At 46.0% G+C, this 22,703-nt stretch overlaps 1 protein-coding gene across 3 annotated transcripts in view; it reads right to left on the reverse strand.

The window, feature by feature from the left end:
• ZNF236 (zinc finger protein 236) overlaps positions 1–22,703 on the reverse strand; it is a 1,017,074-nt gene that overhangs the window by 742,430 nt on the left and 251,941 nt on the right. For all 3 annotated transcript variants that reach the window (XM_085606997.1, XM_085606996.1, XM_085606998.1), the window contains exons 9-10: positions 8,208–8,421; positions 2,620–2,892 (exon numbers count right to left, since the gene is read on the reverse strand). In XM_085606997.1, the coding sequence (XP_085463123.1) occupies positions 2,620–2,892; positions 8,208–8,421 (487 nt within the window). The remainder of the gene's footprint in view (positions 1–2,619; positions 2,893–8,207; positions 8,422–22,703) is intronic.

Genomic DNA, 22,703 nt, shown 5'->3' on the forward strand with positions numbered 1-22,703 from the left:
CGAATATTTGGGCACTCCCAAACAATATGTGTCCAAGTGCCTCCGCCCTCCTTTGCACAGCGGAAACACCTGTTTTCAATTTGTGGGTATATCTTATGGAGAAAAGAGGGTGTCCTATAAGTGGGTGACACATGTAACTTTGTGATCAATTAAGACAGTACAGGACTTCTGGAAAGTGATCCATAAGCCAAATGCAAGACAGTGTTATTTGGGGAGCACAGCTAGCTATCCTTTAATTGCACCAAAGTCAGGTAGGTACCTTGATTAATATTTTCAATTGGTCAGGCACCCCTGACCCTAAGCTCCACTTCTCAGTAGATTTTAAGGATGTTCACTCAAGCATCAAGAAATTGGTGATGTTTGCTCTTGCCTTGGAGCCGCTCGCTGCTTGGCTCCGCTGGGAGCCCTCGATCAGAGGGATCCGGTGGGCCCCGGGCTTCGAGGATCGGGTCTCGTTGTATGCGGACGATATTCTCCTGTATCTCACCTCGCCTCGGCAGTCGCTTAATGTTCTCTTTGATGTTCTGACTTCCTTTGGGAGAAATTCGGGTCTAACGATCAACTGGTCTAAATCCTGTGTCTATCCTATCTCCGGTGACCCTCCTCTCTTGCCGCCTCGGCTTCCGATCCAATTATCTCTGTCCGGCTTTAAATACTTGGGAATATACGTCTCGATGGACCCGGTGGCTCGCTATGAGCAGAATCTCCTGCTTCCACTTCGGCGTTTGAGGGAGGACACGGCTCGGTGGTGTAAGCTGCCCTTGTCCCCGCTGGGTCGGGCAGCACTGTTTAAAATGATGTCCCTTCCCAGATTTCTCTATGCACTTCAGAACTCCTTCGATGTTATTCCTGTGTCCTACTTTCGGGAGGTGGAGAGCCTGCAGAGGAGACTGGTGTGGGACGGACGGGCGCGTATCGCTCTGGCAAAGCTTACTCTCCCCTGGTACGACGGGGGCATCGCGCTTCCCGACATTCGCAGGTATTATTGGGCCTCACAGCTATCGGCCATTAACCATGCCACGTATGCGCCTGGCTTGAATCCGGCGTATGAGATGGATAAATTCCTGCTTCCCGGCGGAAACTATAACAGGGCACTTTACTCCAGCTCGGCTGGACGGACCCTTACGGGCCCTACTAAGATTGCGTTACGGATCTGGAAGGCGGCCAATGTAGCCCTGGGCTGGAGTGAGCGATTAACATGTGCTACTCCTCTGTTTGCCTCCGACCGCCTGGGAAGCCTCTGGACAACGAAGGGGTTTGAACGTTGGGACACGATTGGTATTAGTAGAGTGGGAGACCTATGGATTAAGGGTGCTGTTAAAACATTCGCGGCGCTCCAGAGCGAATACGAACTCACGGAAAGGGAGTTCTTCCGCTACGCCCAGATTTGGCATGCCCTGCTCTCTGTTTTTGGGGAGGGGACCAAGATCCCGGCTTCTTCGCCCCTCGAGGACCGCATACTCGATGGTCATGTCCCCGACAGTACTATCTCATTAATTTATAAAAAACTTATCAATAATCGGGCTGACCTCTTGGTGCGCCTCCGGGAGGCGTGGACGGGGGATGGGGTGGAACTGGACGACGAGGACTGGCAGTCCGCACTGTCGTCCCCCAAGGAAGTGGCCATTCCAGCCCGTCTCCGCCTGGTCCAACTTAAGATTCTCCACCGGGTGTAATGTGACGGGTCCCCGTTTGGTCTCGATGGGATTTTCTGAAGACGGGCTCTGTAAGCGGGGATGTGGACTCAGAGCCACCTTTCTCCATATCCTTTGGGAGTGTCGCGAGGTGGCGGAATACTGGCGCCGGGTTCATGTGGTCATGGGACAAGTCACCGGGGTTGTGCTGCTGCCGGAGGTGCGTCGCTGTGTCCTGAATGTGTGGGAGCCCAATGATTATAACGCGGCTCAGACTCGGTGGGCGGCCCTGGGGAACATGATTGCCAAGAGAGATATAGCGCAGCTTTGGGGTTCCCAGCGGCCTCCCACCGTGTCCGTATGGAAGGAGAACATGGACTGGTGCATGTTCAGGGAGAAGACTGTGTATGTGGCTCGTGGTAAACCGGGGGCATGGGGTAGAATCTGGGGGCAATGGAACGCATATCGTGGGGGTATCTGTATTCCCCCCCTAGTGGACACCGATATTGCTTTGTCCCCCTGACCCTTGATGGTTCCTTGCGATTTATGGAATAACCGAATATAGACGTTCCTCACCCGTGACCCCCCCCCCCCCCGACCTATCATTACTCCTTCCTCTTGATAGCTATTTGAAGGTCAAAAGTAGAGTCCCCCGGATGTAGCCTGACCCACATTTTTTGCCCTTACGCCTCGCCTTTTGTTTTTATTTGTTATTTATGTTAAACCTATGTATCCTGCTTCCCTAGGACTATCCGGAGCCATGTACGGGGCTGGGCCCCGGGAGTCGACTACTGCCTTAGCATCTGTATGATCCTTTCTGAATCTAGCGGCCGGCCCTGGTGGTTGTAGGCCCATGCTTGTAATTGATTTATTGTTCAATAAAATTTTCACAAAAAAAAAAAGAAATTGGTGATGATGCTGTACTAATTATTAAAAGCCCCAAATCCACAGCACCACAGACAAAAAATGTTCGAGACATCCTTACCTGTATGTAAACGAAGATGAACTTTCAAACTTCCAGCAGTTGAGAAGGATTTCATGCAGGTGCCACATGTGAAAGCTTTGACTCCAGTGTGGGTTTTTATGTGTGCTGTGAGAGTGCTGTTCACAGCAAAAGCCCGGAAGCACTGAAGACACTTATATGGCTTTTCATGGGTGTGGATGCGAATGTGACGCACAAGATCACTGGGTTTTTTAAATTCTTTGGAACAATACGGGCAGATATGCCATCGGATGCCACTCTCTTCGCGGATTAAACCTAAAAGAAAAGAAAATGTTACACTGCTATCAAATAAACAATCTAAAAGCACTTTCGTTTTATTAATCAAACCACTTAACAGGGTAAACAATAAGCTAAATATAGTTATGTTTGCAGGTTACAAGCTAATTAACATGTCCTGTGACACAATATTGCCTAATGTTATAAAACCTGGGTTAATAGCTATGAAAAGCAAGATGATCCTTATGATAAAAAATACTTTTTGTATAGTACTTCCAACAGCACTTCCACTATTTCCAAGTGTTATAAATGAAAGATATTATTAATCAATTTAACAGTAATCCGTTTTATCCACCTCCGGAGAAAGGAAGGCTGACGGGGCCTTGCAATCAGTCGAAATTGTGACTTGCCGTTCACGTCTTTCAGCAGGCCACTGTGTCACCTTACAGGTCAATATCTGTGCAGATTGACAGCGTGGGGAATTAAAAAAACACTGTAAGAACTTCTTGAATGATTGCATACCTCAACATATCTTTGTGCTATAATGCTAAGATTTTCATGAAGTATATTTCTTATATTATATTTGGGCTGTGGAATATGTTAAAACCCAACAGGCAGCAAAGTATGACTGTACGTTTATTGGTTAAATAAATGTGATAATATACATTTATTCACATAAATATGGATGAACAGAAATGTTAAAAGATAGGTACCATAAAACTGGGAGCCCTGATTATGAGTGACTACATTCTGCTCTTTTACTAAGAGCATATCCCCACACAAATAAGTTGCTTTCAATGGCACTATGGCATTTTTTATTTTTTTAAAGAAATATTTTTTACTCTTGGCCAATGTCTTGGCTCTGCAATTCTAGGAAGCCACAACTTTGTAAAATCCTCTCATTTGCACAACCCCCTCTTAAATCACTTTCTTTTTTTTTTTTCATTTTATCTTTAGATTCATGTGCTTGTGGTCCGAACAGATTCTCTCCCTTAAAGGGCATTTGCATAAGATTAGCTAGCACTTCTAGTAATCCTTAAATACACAGCCAAGCATGTTCAACTAGCACAGTCTCTTTAGTTAATTAGCTACAGGCCGTGTCCACAGAGAATACTGCAGATTCTAAACAGGTGATGCCAATATTGTTTTCTTCCTCCACTATCGATTTCCTCTCGTTTGTAAATCTTCAGGAGATTCATCTTCCTCACCTCACAGCAGATGTGCTTATATGTTAAAGAGAGTGCTGAAATTCACATATGCTATTGAACGGCTGCTGCTGTTTCCATGTTCCTCCCAACAGCCTCTATAATTTACAATCCTTTTCTTGCAGTGGCCTATGAGGAGTTGCTAAATGTGTCCTTTTTATTGCTGTTGTATCAATAAAGGAATCTAGTTCCATGTCGGTCCACATATAATGTGGATAATTTATTGAGGAGTATGTGTCAGTCAAGATTATTGTGCATGTTATTCACAGTTGGGTGGTCTTTCTAGCTGTTACTCTTCTTGAAACTTTGATGCAGCAACATGGGTGGGGCTAATCTTTTCTTTTTTGTGCGATATTTTCAGCATAATCTCTAGGCCTTTTAATTCCTAATAGCTTTGGGATCTTATGAGCAGCAGTTGAGTAGACTTGAAGGTAAGAATGGAATTTGTAGTACATAGGTTAAGTGCTCGGAAGGAAATGGGAGGTTGAAAAGGGTCAGTGTCTGACTCAAGCAAGCAGTGTGGTGGATTTATAGGGTTGGCTAAGGGAAGAGGAGTAGAAGGAATAACTCATTTCAATTAAATTATTTAGTGTTTCAGCTTTAAAAAAAGCTGTACAATTAAAATCAATTTAATAAACAGCGTATAGAGTTAACTACTCCCATCACAAATTAATCCTATAGTGCAAATTGTTTTTCTGTGGGAAAATATAATAATAATAATTAGTTCATTAGAGTCCCTGTGAGACTTAGAGGCTTAGGGAGAATCCGTTCTGGTGCACTTCCATACTAATCAAATGTACAAGTTTACAAGGAATAAGATGGTTTCAGAGACACTCTGTAAGCATAGGGGAAATGCCTTACTTTGTCGTGAGTTCCCTATTGAGTAAGTATGTAATTTTATTGCTTGATTATTAAAAACAGTTGCAATACAGTACACCGTGAATGCATAAAAAACATATTAAAGGAATTACATAAAACAGACATGTGGAGCCATCACCATTGGCCTTTAAATGATGGAACCCTGGAAAGGGACTCACTTCCTGCCCTGTAGATTAGGGTGGAACGAAAGTGAAACTGTCCCAAGCCTGTTAATACCAGTAGTCTCGACCGGTTGGGGGGTGGGGAATGTTGCATACAAATTGAGGTGCGCCAATAGAGTGTGACCAGTTTTCTAGGTGAACTCCTCCTGTCCCAAGGTGTTATGGGTTCACGTAAGCAGATGTTTTAAACAGTTAACCTGTGAAAGTGCGGGTGAGGCACACAAAGTGCAGTGTTCCTAGGATTAAAAACAAGCAGTGGCATAGCCAACAGGTCTTGCTTTTGGGACCTTTTAAGTGTTTAGCCATGCAACAGTGGCATAACTAAATACTTATAAGGTCCCAAAAGCGAGACCTATTGGCTATGCCAATGCTTGTTTCTGTTTATTACTGCTCTGTAGTAATGGCGGCACCCGTGCTTCAGCTTAAACATCTTAAGCTAAAGTTGGGTGCCGAGATTGCTTCAAAAGTAAAGAATTGTCTATTTCTTTACTTTTGAAGCAATCTCAGAAGCTCAGCACCCAACCTAAGTTGTTTAAGCTAAAGCACGGGTGCCACCATTACTACATAGAAGTAATAAACAGAAAAAAAAAACCTGGCTCACGGAGAACATCAAAGCGGCCGTGAAAGTGAAAGTGATCGCGATCAAACATCAAAGCGGCCACGAAAGTGAAAGTAATCCGATCAAGCGCGCCCGCGCACATGCACTGTGGCTCTAGGCTGGCCATGGTAGCACTTTTTTGAGCCCTCCCAAAAAGTCTCGCCAGACCAGCGCATGCGCTGGGTCAGGCGAGACCTAAAAACTGTATCAAGACTTGTTGTTAAAAGGTGCATGTGCACAAGTCTAGGCGTCTGGACTTGTGCAACAGTTAAAGTGCAATGTGCTTAAATTAGAATAGTGCAAAAACAACAGTTGATGGACAGAATGCAGAACAATGTCATACATTCACCCCAGTACAGAGATCTGAACCTAAATTCATTGTTTTTTTGCTCACCATGTCATTCCAGTTTGAACCCAGCCATATGCAAATCAGTCTTGACCCTGTGCCTCATGGGAACAGTTCAGCCCGAATTGCCAAGCCAGGTCCTCCCTGGACTGGAAACAAGCATCCTAGGACCGGATTCGGGGTTTCACCCCTCTTCAGCCAGGATAGCTGGCATGGCTTGGCAGTTCGGGCTCGACTGTTTCCATGAGGCACAGGGTCAAGACTGATTTGCATATGGCTGGGTTCAAACTGTAATGGCATGGTGAGCAAAAAAACGATGGACTTAGGCCCAGATCTCTGTACTGGGGTGAATGTATGACATTGTTCTGCATTCTGTCCATCAACTGTTGTTTTTGCATAAATTAGAATAGTAACTGCATCAGAGCAAAGGCTAGTTAAAGTGCATAAACTGTTGCTGCTAAAAAGGTGCGTGTGCATGGATATAGGCGTCTAAGGCTTTAGCCGTCTGGTGGACTTACGTGCACCTAATGAGTCTTTAGAGGAGAGGTCTGTGAAAGTGTTCCACGTGATGTACATTGACAGAAGGCAAAGGATAAAAACACTGTCTGCAATGCCAGGTTGATAGGCCACTGGAGGAATTATCTTAACAAGTGCAGATACAGTGGGCTAGGCATGTAAAGTCTTTACCCAGCTTACAGCCTGTGTACATTCACAAAAAATCAGTAACGGGGGTTTGGGCTAAAACCATAGTTGTTAATTGTCTAATCACACTTTTTCCCATCAATTGCTGGAGCCAACTGGTGCACAGTTTAGTCTAATGGTTTAAAGCAGGCCAACACTGCTTCCCTGCAGGACCTTAAGCCCCAGACATTCCACCTTATTTTTAGCAGCTACTGCCGGTCCTCCTTTAGGGTGGGGCACAAGCCCAGAATATGGATAGTATCTTCCTGGCCCTGGTTGCATAGCCAACAATTTGCCTGTTCCTTACCACTTTTTCATGCAGGATAATAATTTGGAGTCAGCATTAGCCCTATCCTTGGTCCAATCATTATAAAGTTTATTTAGATAACACTGTGGTTTCAGATGCATACAGCCATGTTTGTTTTGAGATAAGCAGACCTTGTCCTTTACTATTGAGAGCTTTTGTGTGCTTGCTTTTGCCAGCCTTTTGAACTCCTGATGGCTAATAGATAGTGTCCAGGTGCTTATTAGTCCAAGACTTAAGGCCTGAGACAGCGAGCTCCGGATACATGTCTAACGGCGAGGAGAGAAAGAAACTTATGCCAGCAAGAGGGGTGGTGATTACAGTTCGACTCTGAAGTCATTTGCAGAATAGAACAGTGGACACAGACATTTATCACATACGTGTGAAAAACATTCTCAGAATCAAATCTGGCACCTGAGAGTATTCATAGGGTGAGAAATCTGAAGTTAGATGCATCCATCAGAAGAGTGGAATTTTAGTTTAGTTCACTTTAAAATATTACATAGGGCATATTATTCCAAAACACAAATGTGGATCTTCGGGTACTCGGACTTATCAGTTTGCTGAGACACTGAGGTCAAGAAGGCACAATTTACCACAATGCATGACTATATCCTGAGATACAACTATTTTCAAATAAACTCATGCAACAAATCCACTTGTTAATGGGTACTCCACCTAAACTGTCCCTGAGACGGACATTGCTACGAATTTGGGGAGACCGAAATATCTTGAAATACACAGGACAAACAGAGTATACCTGGATATCTTGAAGTGGACGAGATTAGCAGTGTTTTGGCTATGGTTGTTGCAAGACAAGATGTAGCCCAAACACAGGGAATCTCTAAAATCATACTGTACACAACTGTAGTAGAACGCTGGGTTAGTGCATTAAGGCTGAAAGAATTACATACAAAGCAGAGGTTGCCACCCAAAAGAAATCGTACAGCAGTAACCAACTGGATCATATAGGCTAGGTCTCAGGACTTCAGTTCAATTTCAATGCGGGATTACAGCGAACAGTGTCCTATCTCAACAGTGAGAAAATAGCAACCCCGGGAGTCACTGAATATATTTTAAAATAGAAAATTTGAAATGTTTAAATAGGGAAACAAAAATATCTCCCAAGCCTCTGTCATGCATGTTCTGCTTAATGTTCCTGAAAAAATGTATACATTACCTGGTAAATGCGATGCTTTCTTTTTGTTGAAAGCTCTCCCATGCTGGCTTGTTTTTACTAGTGATTTAATTTGTTCTGTATCCTGTGAGTGAGCCTGATGATTCAAGACAGGCTGTGTATCTTGGCTCTGAGGTGTTGATATCTTCACAGGGCCAGTATCATTAGGTTGCCCTGTTGGTGGAATAGTGGATAAGCCACTATTTTCCAAAGCTTGCTGCAATAGAAAGAAAATAAGTCTAAGTAAAACAGTTTTGCCCTAAAATACACCCTCATTTTAAATATGAAATATAGATCAGTTACCACTATTACGCTGTAAATTGTGCAAGCACAATGAAATTTGCTGAGCTAATGGACCACAGATTGCCATAACTCCATCAATCAAATTCAATATTTCACTTACTTCATCCCATCCAACCAACCATCCCAAATCATCTACTTCTACCCTATGTAACTTTTAATTCCAGCTGTTTAGAAAGACGGTGATATAGGTAACCACACATTAGAGACAGAGCTAGGTTGACATTGGTAAAATTAAAGACAAAAGACTGAGTACCAGAGCTGCTTCAAAAAAGTGAATTTCCCTTACTTTATTTATTTCTTATGCACAGTCAAAACATTTGTTGATTATCTGCACACGTGAAAATCTGAGAGTTCTAAAAAAGTCTAGATCAAAACAAGGACCCAAATTAACAGGTTTGAGGGAACTTCTTTAACTAAGCGAGGAGCTGTCAGAAAATCCTACAAAATGGTTACTTACTAGTTCGCATTATAACCTGTAGTATGCTCAGCCCCAGTAACACGTCATCTTAATATAGTTGTACACAGAATTATACACACAAAGTGCTGTAGTCCATATGTTGATATGATGAGCAGCACCCTTCACAAGTTTATCGAAGTGAAGGTTTTTCCGAAATGTAGACTATCAGACTCTAGAAGAGACTATTGGAAGACTACATTGTAGATTCTTATTTGGAAAATGCTGAAAAAACATGCAGCCGGATATTCTCACTTTGGAAATATGTGAAAAGAGGCTCCAGGAGCTTCCACCATCCATAATGCATTTGTTCACGCAGTTACCTCCCAGAGTCAGCTTTTTTTGCTGTGAGAGAGCGAGCGTAGGAAAACAATGAGGCAGCTGCTGCTCTGAATTCTCAAGATAACAGCTTGGGAAGTGACCGGGTAATTTATGATTTCAATGACGATCCCTATAATACAGAGCTAGGAATACAAGTAAGTAACTGTTTTTTCTGCATCGCAGGATATGTATTGCTAGTCATAAACATTCAACCTGAATCGATATATGACATTTTCTACCTGCTGTCCTTGGGAAGGAGGAACAAAAGTTATAAGAGCTACTGAACATGTAAAGTGGGTAACTAAACAGGTGTCTTGAAGTGACTTAGCCATTCTTAAAGTCAGCCTTTGTGTCTGAATCTAAACAGTAATGTCTTGCGGAAGTATGCACTGATTTCCACAAAGTTGCTTTGCAAATGTCTTATAGTGGTACATTCCTAATCAACCTGGGGTGGCTGCCTTAATCCTAGTGGACAAGCACTTAGTCCTCCAGGGCTCTTTAAGGGGTGCGGATGTAGGGTGAGAAATTCCTATTTGGTTACATGAAGTTATGCATTCCACAATCAACACATTCTTTGGACAATGCTAGACAGTGTCAAACATGACCATAGTTAAAAAACATAACTCTCTAGATTTCCGAAATTATTTATTTTTTCTCCAAGGTGAAATCAAGTACTCTTCTTATATCTAATAAAAGTTCTAAAGGTGCGGTTTGATTTAAAAAAGAAGACAGAAAAGGTGATGATTTGATTAATGTGGAGTTCTGGAACAACTTTGGTAAGCAAGAAAGGACAGTGCATCCTTGTATCTAATTCATTTGCATGGAAGACAATGTTATTTACCTTCAGTAACTATCTTTCTAGTGAATATGCTATCTACATTCAGATTCCTCACCTTCTAAACATCCCCAGCAATCAGACTGGATCTGGAAACTTTGCAATAGTCCTCCAGTACGGGTAAGGAACACTAGCTCTGAGAAAGTGCCTCTTTAGCATGGTTATCCCTCAACCTTTTGACTGGTTTTGATGTGGTTTCAAATCTAGTACACAGGGCCCCAGCCAACCAGGTCCCCTGTGACAGTGCTTCTTTCCTAAAAACAAATCCCCAATTGGTACTTCTACCCCAGTAAGTCCCTCATAAATGTTACCTAGGGCCTGGTAAGATGAAGAGGGTCCCCAGGACTCCCTCACTGGGACCATGCCACTGCCCTTGCAGCCTGCATGCACCTGGGAGGGAGAAAACGACAAAATCAACATGGCACCCTGCCTGGGTGCCATGCCAGCTAACACCGCCTGCAGGCATATGTAAGTCACCCCTCTAGCAGGACTCACAGCCCTAAGGAAGGGTTAACTCTACCACAGGGGAAGGCATTTCTGCATGAGCAGATATGCCCCAACAATATTGGGGTCCATTTCCTAATATTACAAGTGCCAGGTAAGCCACAGAGAGTACATGGGCAGGAAACTCGACAACTCAAGTTCCACAGCACCATGATCGCTTCACTGAACACAGGAGTTTTTGATGCCAGTGTGGGATTTATTGTACCATGTACTCAGAGGGCACCTCAGACTTGCCCCCTGAAAACCTACCAACCCTGGTGTGGTCTCTGACTGGCTGTAGGCAGCCAGCCACCATCAGACATGTTTCCTGAGTAGAGAGCCCCTGCTCTCGGGGACCAGAAACACTAGACATCCTGGGCAAAGATATCACACCTCCTCACCCGGGTCAGGTCAGTGCTTGAAGAGGGAAGCTTCAAAGGCATGCCACCTTGTAATGAGATGCCCAGCCTCTGCTGCTAGCAGCAGATGGCAGCTCTCGGTTTACACCCCCACTTTGGGCGGGAAAACAAATGAATAGGAGGTGTGCCCACCTCTGTAAACTGCACCCCTAAGGAGGGGAAGGCGAGATGAAGCATAACTTTCAATCCCCGCCATCTTGAAGGTGGGGGAACCCCTCCAATCAGGGCTAGGTCTACAGCCCCCCCCACAGGAGGGTGGCATAATAGAATGTGTAGTCACCCCAGGTAAGGTGCCCATTGGCCCAACCTACTACTCTCTCAAAACGTCTCCTAAGTTTAGTATTTAGGTGGCTCCTCCAGACCTAGAAACTAGCTCTGTGTCGACTTAAGAAGAAAGAAGATGACCCTGCAGAGAAGACTGAAGACGACTGCCTTGACCCCAGCCCTACTGGCCTGTCGCCAGTTTCTGCGAACCTGCGACCTGTCATGCAGTCAGCAACCTCTGAAACCCATGGGAGGACAGCTGCCTTTGAAAAATACTTTAATGTCCCGTGGACAGCGCACCTGTCCTGAAGAAACCTACTCCAAGGACTCCAGATCCCGGCGGATCTGCATCTCCTGCCCACTCTGCACCCAACAAGGCCAGAGTCTGAAGTGGCTCACCTATGCAATTAAGTCTCCTCGGCAATCCTGACCTCGCGTCCAGCGTTGGCTGACCTCTCCATGATGGCGCCTGCAGTGTGAATCCAGAGGCTCCACCTGATCCTGACCGGCTCCGGTAAGAAGACTCAAACATCCAAAGGCACCCCTTCATCCGAAGCCGTCAGACCTTGGTGAGCTAAACAGATAGATCCCCAATGCCCCACCTACATCTCTACTTACCTCTGTTATTGGTCTCCCTCCTGCAGCCTCTGGGCGCCACCCCTGCAGCCTTGTTGCCCAAAGAAGAATCCCCATTGAAAAACATTGGGTGCACAACGTCCAAATTGCACCCGGCTGCCCCTGTGCCGCTGGTGGTGTATGTTTGATGCTGCTTTGTGGCCCCCACCTGTGCTTAACCTAACCCCCAAAGCTTGGCCCCTGCAACCAATCTACTCACTTGCAAGCTCCAGGTACCCCCTGTCTCCATTGGAAATCATTGGGCCAAACTCAGATTTTGATCTCTTCACCCGGCTGCCCCTGTGCGGTGGTGCAGTTTTGGTACTCACCTGACCCTTGGCCCTTCTTGACTTTTGGCTCCTTAGACTAGGATGTCAAGTGCAATACTTACCTGTTTAACTGCAATATTGTTATCCTCATAGGATAAAACTGGACTGTGTTGGAAATTTTCTAAGTGTCAATTTTTCAAAGTGAAAAGTATTTTTAATTAAAAACGTACTTACCTTATTACAAAGACCTTGATCTTAAAATAAAATACAAAGTATATTTTTCTAAAGTTGGTCTGGATCTTCTTCTTGAGTCATGTGTCCATTATTGATCAATATTGTGCAATAAATGTCTTACACTCCTCTGTGTTAGGCCTAAGGCTGCTTGCCCACACTACCACTAATCGAGCACTTTAGCTTTTACATTGAGCCTTGTACACTTTGGGTGAACCCCCGTAATCTCTGCACGGTATTACAACCTTGTGGCAATTTCATATACAGAGCCAGCTTCCTACAGGTTCTATCTCTGCATGGGATGCAGTGCTAGTCACACGTCACTGGAGCCATGTAGAGCCACCCCAGACTCCAGAAATCAGTTCCTCGTCCATTTTTAGGTCGAGCCTGTAGCAGCGCGCATGCGCTGCTCTGGCGAGACTTCTTGTAAGGGGCTTCAGAAAGCTCACCACACGCTTGTGCGTGTGTTTTTTTTTTCATAGGCTATTGGACTTTGCGTGCGTCTTTCTAAGAAAGACAGCACGCAATTGGGCAAAGGCGGGTGCATGTCCCGCCTTTGCTCCTCCCACGGCCAATTGCTTTCAGTTACCCGCACGGGCCACATCTGTTTTCCATTATCATGCAGAGATGCGTGGGCGATAATGCAAAACAGATGTCTCGCTGTGGCGCGCGCACAACTCGCGTGCTTCGCGGGACGCTGCATTCCTTGAATTCCGTATCACATAGCATCTGAATGCACGTCCTGGCAGTGCTGCATGTAATAACTTAATACAGTGTGGTAGTGTAATGAAGTTCAAAGGTAATTATATAATTTACATCAACCTAAAACCTCACAGCAGCAGCACAGTCTGTCACTGCAGTCGTTCGTCTGATTGCACACCCACGCACACCCAACGCACAGCTCAATGTTGTGGTTACAAAATAGGAGGACAACACGCGCCTCAGTCTAGAGAATGCACTAAGTGGGAAGTCTCCTGTGGTGCTGGCAGTTGTCGGCGTCCCCTGCCTGTCCCTCTCTCTCCTGTGACCCCAAACATGTTCAGCTTCAAGGGCCAGGTCCCAAACTGAAATATAATAGCAGCTTCCTAATCACACGGAGAACCCGCAGGTCCGTCCTCTGCCCCTCTGTCCAGCATCTCAATCTGACATTCCTATAGGTCTGGGCAGGCTGGCTTTAAAATGAATCCCCGTCACCCGAAGAACGGAAGATGCCATCCCCCCCCACCCCAGCCTCAAGAGAGATTCTACTGAAGCAGAGAGCATAGGTCACAATATGCCCCTCTAAAGCACTGAGGTGTTTCTTATGAGCTGGAGCACATCCAATCAAAAAGCTTCTGCAGCAAGTCTCGAGGTCAAAGGCCGCCAGAACCGGAACCGCCGAGTGATGTGGGAAGCACCCCTGTGACCCACAGCACAGTAAAGCTGCGGGGCTGAGCGACAAGGAAAGGGATTATTTCACTAACGTAAGGATTCACGACTTTTCTGTTTTATCCCTCTGCCGCTTCCGTGCTGGGCTGGCAAGACGTGCAATAGTGCATTCAGGTAAGATAGCCAGTGGGTTACTGCGTCCACCTTTAGCAGGAACACGTCCAGCCCGCAGATCAGAGGTCCAGTTTCTGCCCCCCCCCCACACACATCCCCTGTATGCCAGTTCCATCTATGCTGCTACAACCAGTGCTTGAAATGGAAACATAGAATTGAAGGTACTCTGTATCCGAGTACCTGCTTGTTTCTGAGGAGAGCCGGTACGCCGATTAAAAGTATTACATCTCTCTAGAGAAGGGCTGGCACTCTCCCTCTCAAAATGAGAAATTGCCGGTACCGACCCATTTAAAGCACTGGCTACAACTGTGAAGGACGCAGCCACTCAGCAAGGGTGATCTGTGCTTCTTGGCACAGTTTTTACACTAACTGTAATCTCAGTCACACACTGACCGGGCTTTATTAATTACTCCACCTTTTCAGACACCTCTGCGCTTGCAGCTTTGACATAATAATGTATTTAGTTTTGGACTCTACAATACTAAGTAGCCATCTTTAAGAAAATGCTCTGGTCATAGTCACTTCTGACCGTCTGATGGATTGCATTGAGCATTAATATGGTGTTTTAGGTCTGGTTTGGGCAGCGCAGGAGTCCGCCTGATATACTGTTCTTAATTTGTTACAACAATTATACAGTAAGCATTGGCTCCGCTCAGAGTATGTCTCGCTCATTTCGTGCTAGTTTTATCGCTGTATCACCCCACCTCCTATGGAGTGACTTCAACAATACATTGACTCAGTACCCTTTAAATGCTTTAGATCATAGAAGCATTGTAATTAAAACGGGTTTTTCTTTTACTGCAGCAGTCTTTTGTAATATTTTTGTCAGTACTCAAAATGCAAAACAGACTTATTAGCATTCAGAGCTTCTTTTCTTAAAGGCATCCAAATGTTTGAAATTAAAACATGTAATCTCACAGTTTAGTCATGAGGCCCGGAAGGAGTCTTTCTACACTGTCAGTGACAGACTGAACAATTTTATCCTGTGAGGATAATCGAAGGGGGGACCCCCTGCTCTGGGACATATTCATGGGGTGAAGCATGGGGATTTAAAACATGTTTCTCGTGAACATTCTGTGATCGAAGTGCCTCAGTTACACTACACACAAGTTCATATAATGTACCTCAAAGTGACTTTAGAAATTAAATAAACAGGAAACCGTCCGGCAAAGCATAGAAGTAAAACACTGCAGCAGGAGTCATGCAGTCCCTCAACTGTGATCACGCTGGCGTGGTTTCCATACCTTGAAGAGTGCACATCACGGTGGCTTCACAGAAACCTTCCAAAACCAGCTCCAAGAATATTTAAATGAATATAGATTGACTTTGGTGTCTAAATCCAAACCGTGTGTTGGAAGAGAGAAATGTATAAAATTAAGAGCCTTCCTATAGAGGCTTAGACCCCCTATCACCTTTCTCTAAGACCGGTTTCCTACAAAGAGACCCAGTACCAGTCAATATCCTAATGTACAGCCCACACTAGCTTCCAGCTTCGATGGAGGTCTCGGAGGGTTTAAGAACTAGTGCTCTGAACTAACATCATGCCTGGAAGATCCCTAAAGCCCTAGTCACACTATGATACGGTCACTTGCCTCACACTTCTTTTTTATTTATTTGAGTTTTATATAGCGCTGGCAAGACCAGAGGGTATCATAGCGCTTTACATCTGTATATGTCTACATCAAGATAATGAGTCTAATCAAATGAAGAATGTCAGATCAAGCCCAAACAGTGGTTGCACATAGTGGAGGAGAAATAGCAGAGGGGGTCCAGGGAGAGCAGAGGGTGAAGATGCGGTCTCGTTGGGTGAATGATGATCCACTAGTTGAGATATCCGTTGAGGAGGAGAACCTTAAACTTACTCTTGAAGCATAAGAAGGAGGGATCGGTCCTTATATTATATGAACACTCTACTTTAATAAAAAGAAAGTACTTTACTCCTACCAGATAACAATAGGTCTCGCCTTTGGGACCTTATAAGTATTTAGTTATGCAGCACAATATCCTTACTGCAACATTAACTGTTGCATGGCTAAACACTTATAAGGTCCCAAAGGCGAGACCTATTGGCTATGCCAATGCCCGTTTTCCATGCCTCTAGAAGCAGACACGAGCACATTTTCAGATAAAATGCAAATATACAGCGCAACAGAACTAAACTGGAACCTTACTGATTTCAGAATGGAAGGCGGGCGGGATAGGTGAGGATTCTGCAGATATATAGGGTATGCCTCAGAAAGATTATCAGAGATCATTAACTATTTCCCTGCTGGATAGTTCTACATGCAGATTTGTCACCTTTTGACGAGATACAGTAGGGAAGTGGATAATTACTTGGGGTAAACAAGTGTTCAACTCGACGGATAAGAATACCATCTGCTATAGGTCATAAAAATTAAATTGAATAAACCTGTGCTTAATCCCTGGTAATGCGACACAAAGCAGTCAGGCTTAAAATCAGAGGCAGTGTACAAAGCATTTAAAGCAGTGTATACACAGTAGAAAAACTGACAAAAATCACGACCGCTCAAAAAAGCGCAAAGCACAGGTGATAGTCCAGCGAAGCTGTAGACTGAAATCTGGATGCGATTTAAGGCCAACCCCGATGGAGCCCTGATTGGATACAACAAGCAGATTGCTCCCGGGGAAAGTATGGTGGTCAAAAGGTTTGATAACGTTTCTCATTTCCATTTAAAAAAGGGAATTTTTTTCCTCTATGCACTTCAGAACTCCTTCGACATCATTCCAGTGGCCTACTTTCGGGAAGTAGAGAGCCTGCAGAGGAGACTGGTGTGGGACGGACGGGCGCGTATCGCCCTGGCCAAACTCACTCTCCCCTGGTACGACGGGGGCATCGCGCTTCCCGACATTCGCAGGTATTATAGGGCCTCAGAGCTATCAGCCATTAACCATGCCACGTATGCGCCTGGCTTGAACCCGGCGTATGAGATGGATAAATTCCTGCTTCCCGGCGGCAACTATAACAGGGCGCTTTACTCCCGCTCGGCTGGACGGACCCTGACGGGCCCCACTAAGATCGCGGTACGGATTGTGAAGGCGGCCAATGTAGCCATGGGCTGGAGTGAGCGACTGACATGCGCTACTCCTTTATTTGCCTCCGACCGACTGGGAAGCCTCTGGACAACGAAGGGGTTTGACCGTTGGGACACGATTGGCATCAGTAGAGTGGGAGACTTATGGATGAAGGGCGCGGTTAAGACCTTCGCGGCGCTCCAGAGCGAATACGAGCTCACGGAAAAGGAGTTCTTCCGATACGCCCAGGTTCGGCATGCCCTGCTCTCTGTCTTTGAGGAGGGGACCAAGATCCCGGCCTCTTCGCCCCTCGAGGACCGCATACTTGATGGTCATGTTCCCGACAGTACTATCTCCTTAATCTATAAAAAACTCATTAATAATCGGGCTGACCTATTGGTGCGCCTTCGGGAGACGTGGACGGGGGACGGGGTGGAATTAGACGACGAGGACTGGCAGTCCGCACTATCGTCCCCCAAGGAAGTCGCCATTCCAGCCCGTCTCCGCCTGGTCCAGTTAAAGATTCTCCACCGGGTGTATGTGACGGGCCCCCGTTTGGTCTCGATGGGATTCTCGGAAGACGGGCTCTGCAAGCGGGGGTGTGGGCTCAGTGCCACCTTTCTCCATATCCTTTGGGAGTGCCGGGAGGTGGCGGAATACTGGCGTCGGGTTCATGGGGTCATGGGACAAGTCACCGGGGTGGCGCTGCTGCCGGAGGTGCGTCGCTGTGTCTTGAATGTGTGGGAGCCCAATGATTATAACGCGGCGCAGACTCGGTGGGCGGCCCTGGGCTACATGATTGCTAAGAGGGATATAGCGCAGCTTTGGGGCTCCCAGCGGCCACCCACCGTGTCAGTATGGAAGGAAAACATGGACTGGTGTATGCTCAGGGAGAAGACGGTATATGTGGCCCGCGGTAAACCCGGGGCATGGGGTAGAATTTGGGGGCAATGGAACGTGTATCGTGGGGGTATCTGTACGCCCCCCCTAGTGGACACCGATATTGCCTTGTCCCCCTGACCCTTGATGGTTCCTTGCGACTGATTGTAATAATTGAATATAGATGTTCCTTTCCCGTTACCCCCCCCCGATCTTTCAGTACTCCCTCCTGTTGATAGCTAATTGAAGGTTTGGAGTAAGAGTCCCCCGGATGTAGCCTGACACACGCTTTTTGCCCGTATGCCTCGCCTTTTGTTTTTTGTTGTTATTAATGTTAAATGTATGTCTCCTGCTTCTCACGAGCTATCCTGAGCCATTTACGGGGCTGGGCCCCAGGTGTCACCTACTGCTTTAATTAATGTACGATCCTTTCTGAGTCTAGCGGCCGGCCCTGGTGGTTGTAGGCCCATGTTTGTAACTGATTTATTGTTTTAATAAAAAATTTTTGAAAAAAAAAAAAAAAAAGGGAATTATATATATATATATATATATATATATATATACATACATACATACATACATATACACATACACATATTACCTACTGGCGGTCGCCAGTAGGTAGTTATAGTTAGGACACTGTTTCCATAGGAAAACCGCAACATTCTATTTGGAATAACTTTGGCGCCGGTCGACGAATCCTCGCAAAATTTTCAAAATAGGTGGGGCGCTACGCTCCGCTCCTACCCTGAAAGTCTCGGGGGGATTCGTCAAGCGGGGGCTGAGAAAAAAGGGGGGTCCCAAAACGCGTGCATTTTTCCATAGGACCTTTAGACACAGCTACAGCCCGAACGGCTGAACAGAGTTACTTGAAATTTGGCAGAGAGGTAGTCCTCAGGTCAAGGAAGTGCCTTTTGTAGGTCTGGTGTAAATCTGTTCAGTAGTTCCTGAGAAAATAGCATTTAGCGTACGGTAAAAATTATTTAAAAAAAAAAAATATCCATACTCTCCCCACCCCATGTGCAAATGGTGCTCGAAAGGAACTATTTGCGCATGGCATATATTACCTGTGAAAAATTAAAATATTACCTTTCACAACGAAGCGCATCATATGTCCTCCATGTGCGCACGGTGCGCGAAGCGCATCGTGCGTACATGGCCCATCAAGCGTAACGTGGGCACGCGGTGCGCGTAGCGCACCGCGTGCCCACCGTGCGTGCACGGCACTAACTGCGTAAACTGGGCGCGCGGTGCGCGAAGCGCATTGCGTGCTCACTGTGCGCGCACGGTGCGCGAAGCGCACCGTGCGCGCACGGAACGAACTGCGTTAAGTGGGCGCGCACGCCACGAATGGCGTAAAGTAACTTAGCATTTAAAAAAACGTACAAATTCACTGAAAAAACCATAGGTTTCACACACGTTATAGTTAGGAATTAGCATTTAAAAAACCTTGCAAATTCAGTGAAAAAACCATAGGTTTCACACATGTTATAGTTAGCTGGACATTTTACTGATAAAAAACCAATGAAATTCCCCCGTTATAGTTAGTGCAGGCAACTATAACTCACGCGACCGCAATCCTCTGCTGATGACATATGTGTCTTTATGAAAAAAAAATATTTGTAATATATGTATAGCTAAAATTTAATGGAAGAAGACATGGGCAAATAAGTGTCTAAATACAGTATTAGCATCAGCAGAGGATTGCGGTCGCGTGAGTTATAGTTGCCTGCACTAACTATAACGGGGGAATTTCATTGGTTTTTTATCAGTAAAATGTCCAGCTAACTAGAACATGTGTGAAACCTGTGTTTTTTTCACTGAATTTATATATATACATACATACATACATATACATATACCTCAGACCCCATACCTGGTGTATGTCAGGCACTGCTGTCATTCCAGAACAGTCCTCTCTGTCGGAATCATCCTCTGCCCCCAAAGGGAAGGGATACCGTTTATATGATGAGAAATACTGTATTGGATGCAGCTGTGTGAATGTATAAGTTCTAATACGTTAGAAGCTGTTGCTGAATGAGCAAACACAACAGTACACTGTTATGCATTACGAGCAACCTTGTACAAGATGTGCAGACGGAATCCCAAGAAGAGTCATTGAATAACAAACATGTACAGCATATTCCTAGAACAATGTTGCGAAAACAAATGTATTATATGTGGCTATGCAGAGCAGAGGCAGCCTAAAAAGTCTAAGACATAGGAGAACCAAAGTGGGCCCAGAAGGGAAATCGCTACACCCCCGCCTTGGTCATGAGAGCAACTCTGCTACTAACAAAATAATGAAAATCACAAGCCAAGCCAAGCAAATTCATACCATCCTCGGATGTGGGGATTTTTTCGTATGGAATATATATTTTATTTTTTTATTTTTTTTTCACTGAAAAAACCATAGGTTTCAGGGGCGTTATAGTTAGCTGGACATTTTCCTCATACAAAACCCTAGAAATTCCCCTGTTATAGTTATTTCAGCTAACTATAACTCGCGCCCCCGCAATGCACTGCTGATGACGTCACATATTACATCACTCATGACATGGTCAGTGACATCATCCAGTGAGTGTGTGTTTCTGTAAATTTTAAATATGTTTAATATATATATAGGGAAAAACCTATGGAAGAATGAGTGTGTGAATGGATGATTTAGTAGGTGCGTGACGAACAAGTTACTTACCTTCAGTAACGATGTATCTGTAAGAAACATTAGTTAGTTAGATTCCTCACCTTAGAATATCCCCAGGCGTCAGACTGGATCTGGAAGATTTTTCGTCAGCAATACCCCTTGCGCGTCGCTAGGCGTCGTCTGCGGCTCCGCGTCCGTCGTCGGCGTCGTGCGCCGGAATGACGTCGTCGGAGTACTTAGACGCCGCCCTCGCGCGCTGACGTCAGTTCTTGTACATAGCTTTCCGCGCCAGGAACGCAGAGCCATGCAAAGACCGACACTGGTGCCAAAAATAAAATCTAGGGGCCTGAAAAGGAGAACTTTAACCCTAGATGTCAGTTCGCAGAGCGGGGAGGATGGGTGGGTCGGTGAGGAATCTAACTAACTAATGTTTCTTACAGATACATCGTTACCGAAGGTAAGTAACTTGTTCATCTGAAAGAAACACGTTAGTTAGATTCCTCACCTTAGAATAGATACCCAAGCAATACCATCCCCGGTGGTGGGTCTGCGAACCAAGATCACACCAGAAAGTCCTGGAGGACAGAACGGCCAAAGAAGCCATCCCTCCGGACTTGGCTGTCAAGGCAATAATGCCTGGCAAACGTGTGTAGCGAAGCCCACGTTGCCGCCTGACAGATGTCCTGCAAAGGGACACCTCGTCCCAAAGCAGTAGTAGCCGCCGTGGCCCGAGTAGAATGGGCGCGCAGCCCAACAGGAGGGTCCTTTTTTGCCAAGGAGTAACAAATTTTGATGCACAAAACGACCCACCGAGAGATGGTCCGTTTGTGCACAGCTTTCCCCTTCTTAGCACCCACGTATCCTACGAAAAGTTGGTCGTCCACCCGGAACTGCTTTGTGCGGTCCAGATAAAAGGAGAGCGCACATTTCGGGTCCAGATGGTGGAGCCTCTCTTCCTCTTTGGAAGGATGCGGAGGCGGAAAGAAGGTGGGCAAGGTGACAGACTGCCCAAGATGAAAGGGGGTCACCACTTTCGGAAGAAAGGAGGGACGAGGCCGAAGGACAACCTTGTCCGGATGAACAGAGAGAAAAGGAGGCTTTGAAGATAAAGCCTGGAGCTCACTCACCCGTCTAGCCGAGGTGATGGCTACCAGAAAAGCAGTCTTAAGCGTCAGCAGACGAAGAGGACAATTATGAAGAGGCTCAAAGGGAGCGCACATTAGAAATGTGAGAACAAGATTCAAGTCCCACTGAGGCATTACAAAAGGGACAGGAGGGAACGTGTGAGTAATTCCTTTTAGAAAGCGTGTAACTACAGGGGACTTGAAAAGAGAAGGCTGATCAGGAAGCCGCAAGAAGGCAGAGATGGCAGCAAGATAACCTTTCAAGGTGCCCAGGGCAGAGCCCTGCCGGGCCAAAGAAAGAAGAAAGAGGAGAACCTCAGAAAGAGGGGCGGAAAGGGGATCCACAGCCTTTGCTGTGCACCATGCCACAAATTTGTTCCACCGGCAGGCGTATACCGTCTTTGTGGAGGGACGCCTGGCTGCCAGAATGATATCACAGACTTCAGGAGGCAAGTCAAATGGCATCAACTGCCGCCGCTCAATCTCCACGCATGGAGGTGGAGGCTGGACAGGTTCGGGTGGAGGACCGTCCCCTGCTGCTGCGACAGAAGATCCTCCCGAAGGGGCAGACGTATCGGAGGATCGGTCAACATACTGAGTAGCTCGGGATACCAGTACCTTCGTGCCCAATCCGGAGCCACCAAGATGACTTGGGCCTGGTCGTGCCTGATCTTCTTCAGCACTCTGGGCAGAAGTGGTATAGGCGGAAAGGCGTACAACAGACCGCAACTCCACTCGTGACGAAAAGCGTCGCCGAGCGAGTGCCGCCTTGGAAATTCCAACGCGCAGAACTGCTGACATTGCGCGTTCTCTTCGGTGGCGAATAGATCTAACCAAGGCTCTCTCCACTGCTGAAAGAGACCTTGCGCCACTTCGGAGTTCAGACGCCATTCGTGATCCATCATGCACCGGCGGCTAAGTTCGTCTGCTCTGGCGTTCAGAGAGCCCGCCAGATGTTAAACCACTAGGGTGACGCCCTGGTGTTCCAGCCACGTCCAGAGGCGCAGAGCCTCCTGACAAAGGGTCCACGACCCCACCCCGCCCTGTTTGTTGCCATACCACATGGCGGTGGTGTTGTCCGTG

Source organism: Triturus cristatus, chromosome 5_2, assembly GCF_964204655.1.
Source record: "Triturus cristatus chromosome 5_2, aTriCri1.1, whole genome shotgun sequence".
NCBI lineage: Eukaryota > Metazoa > Chordata > Amphibia > Caudata > Salamandridae > Triturus > Triturus cristatus.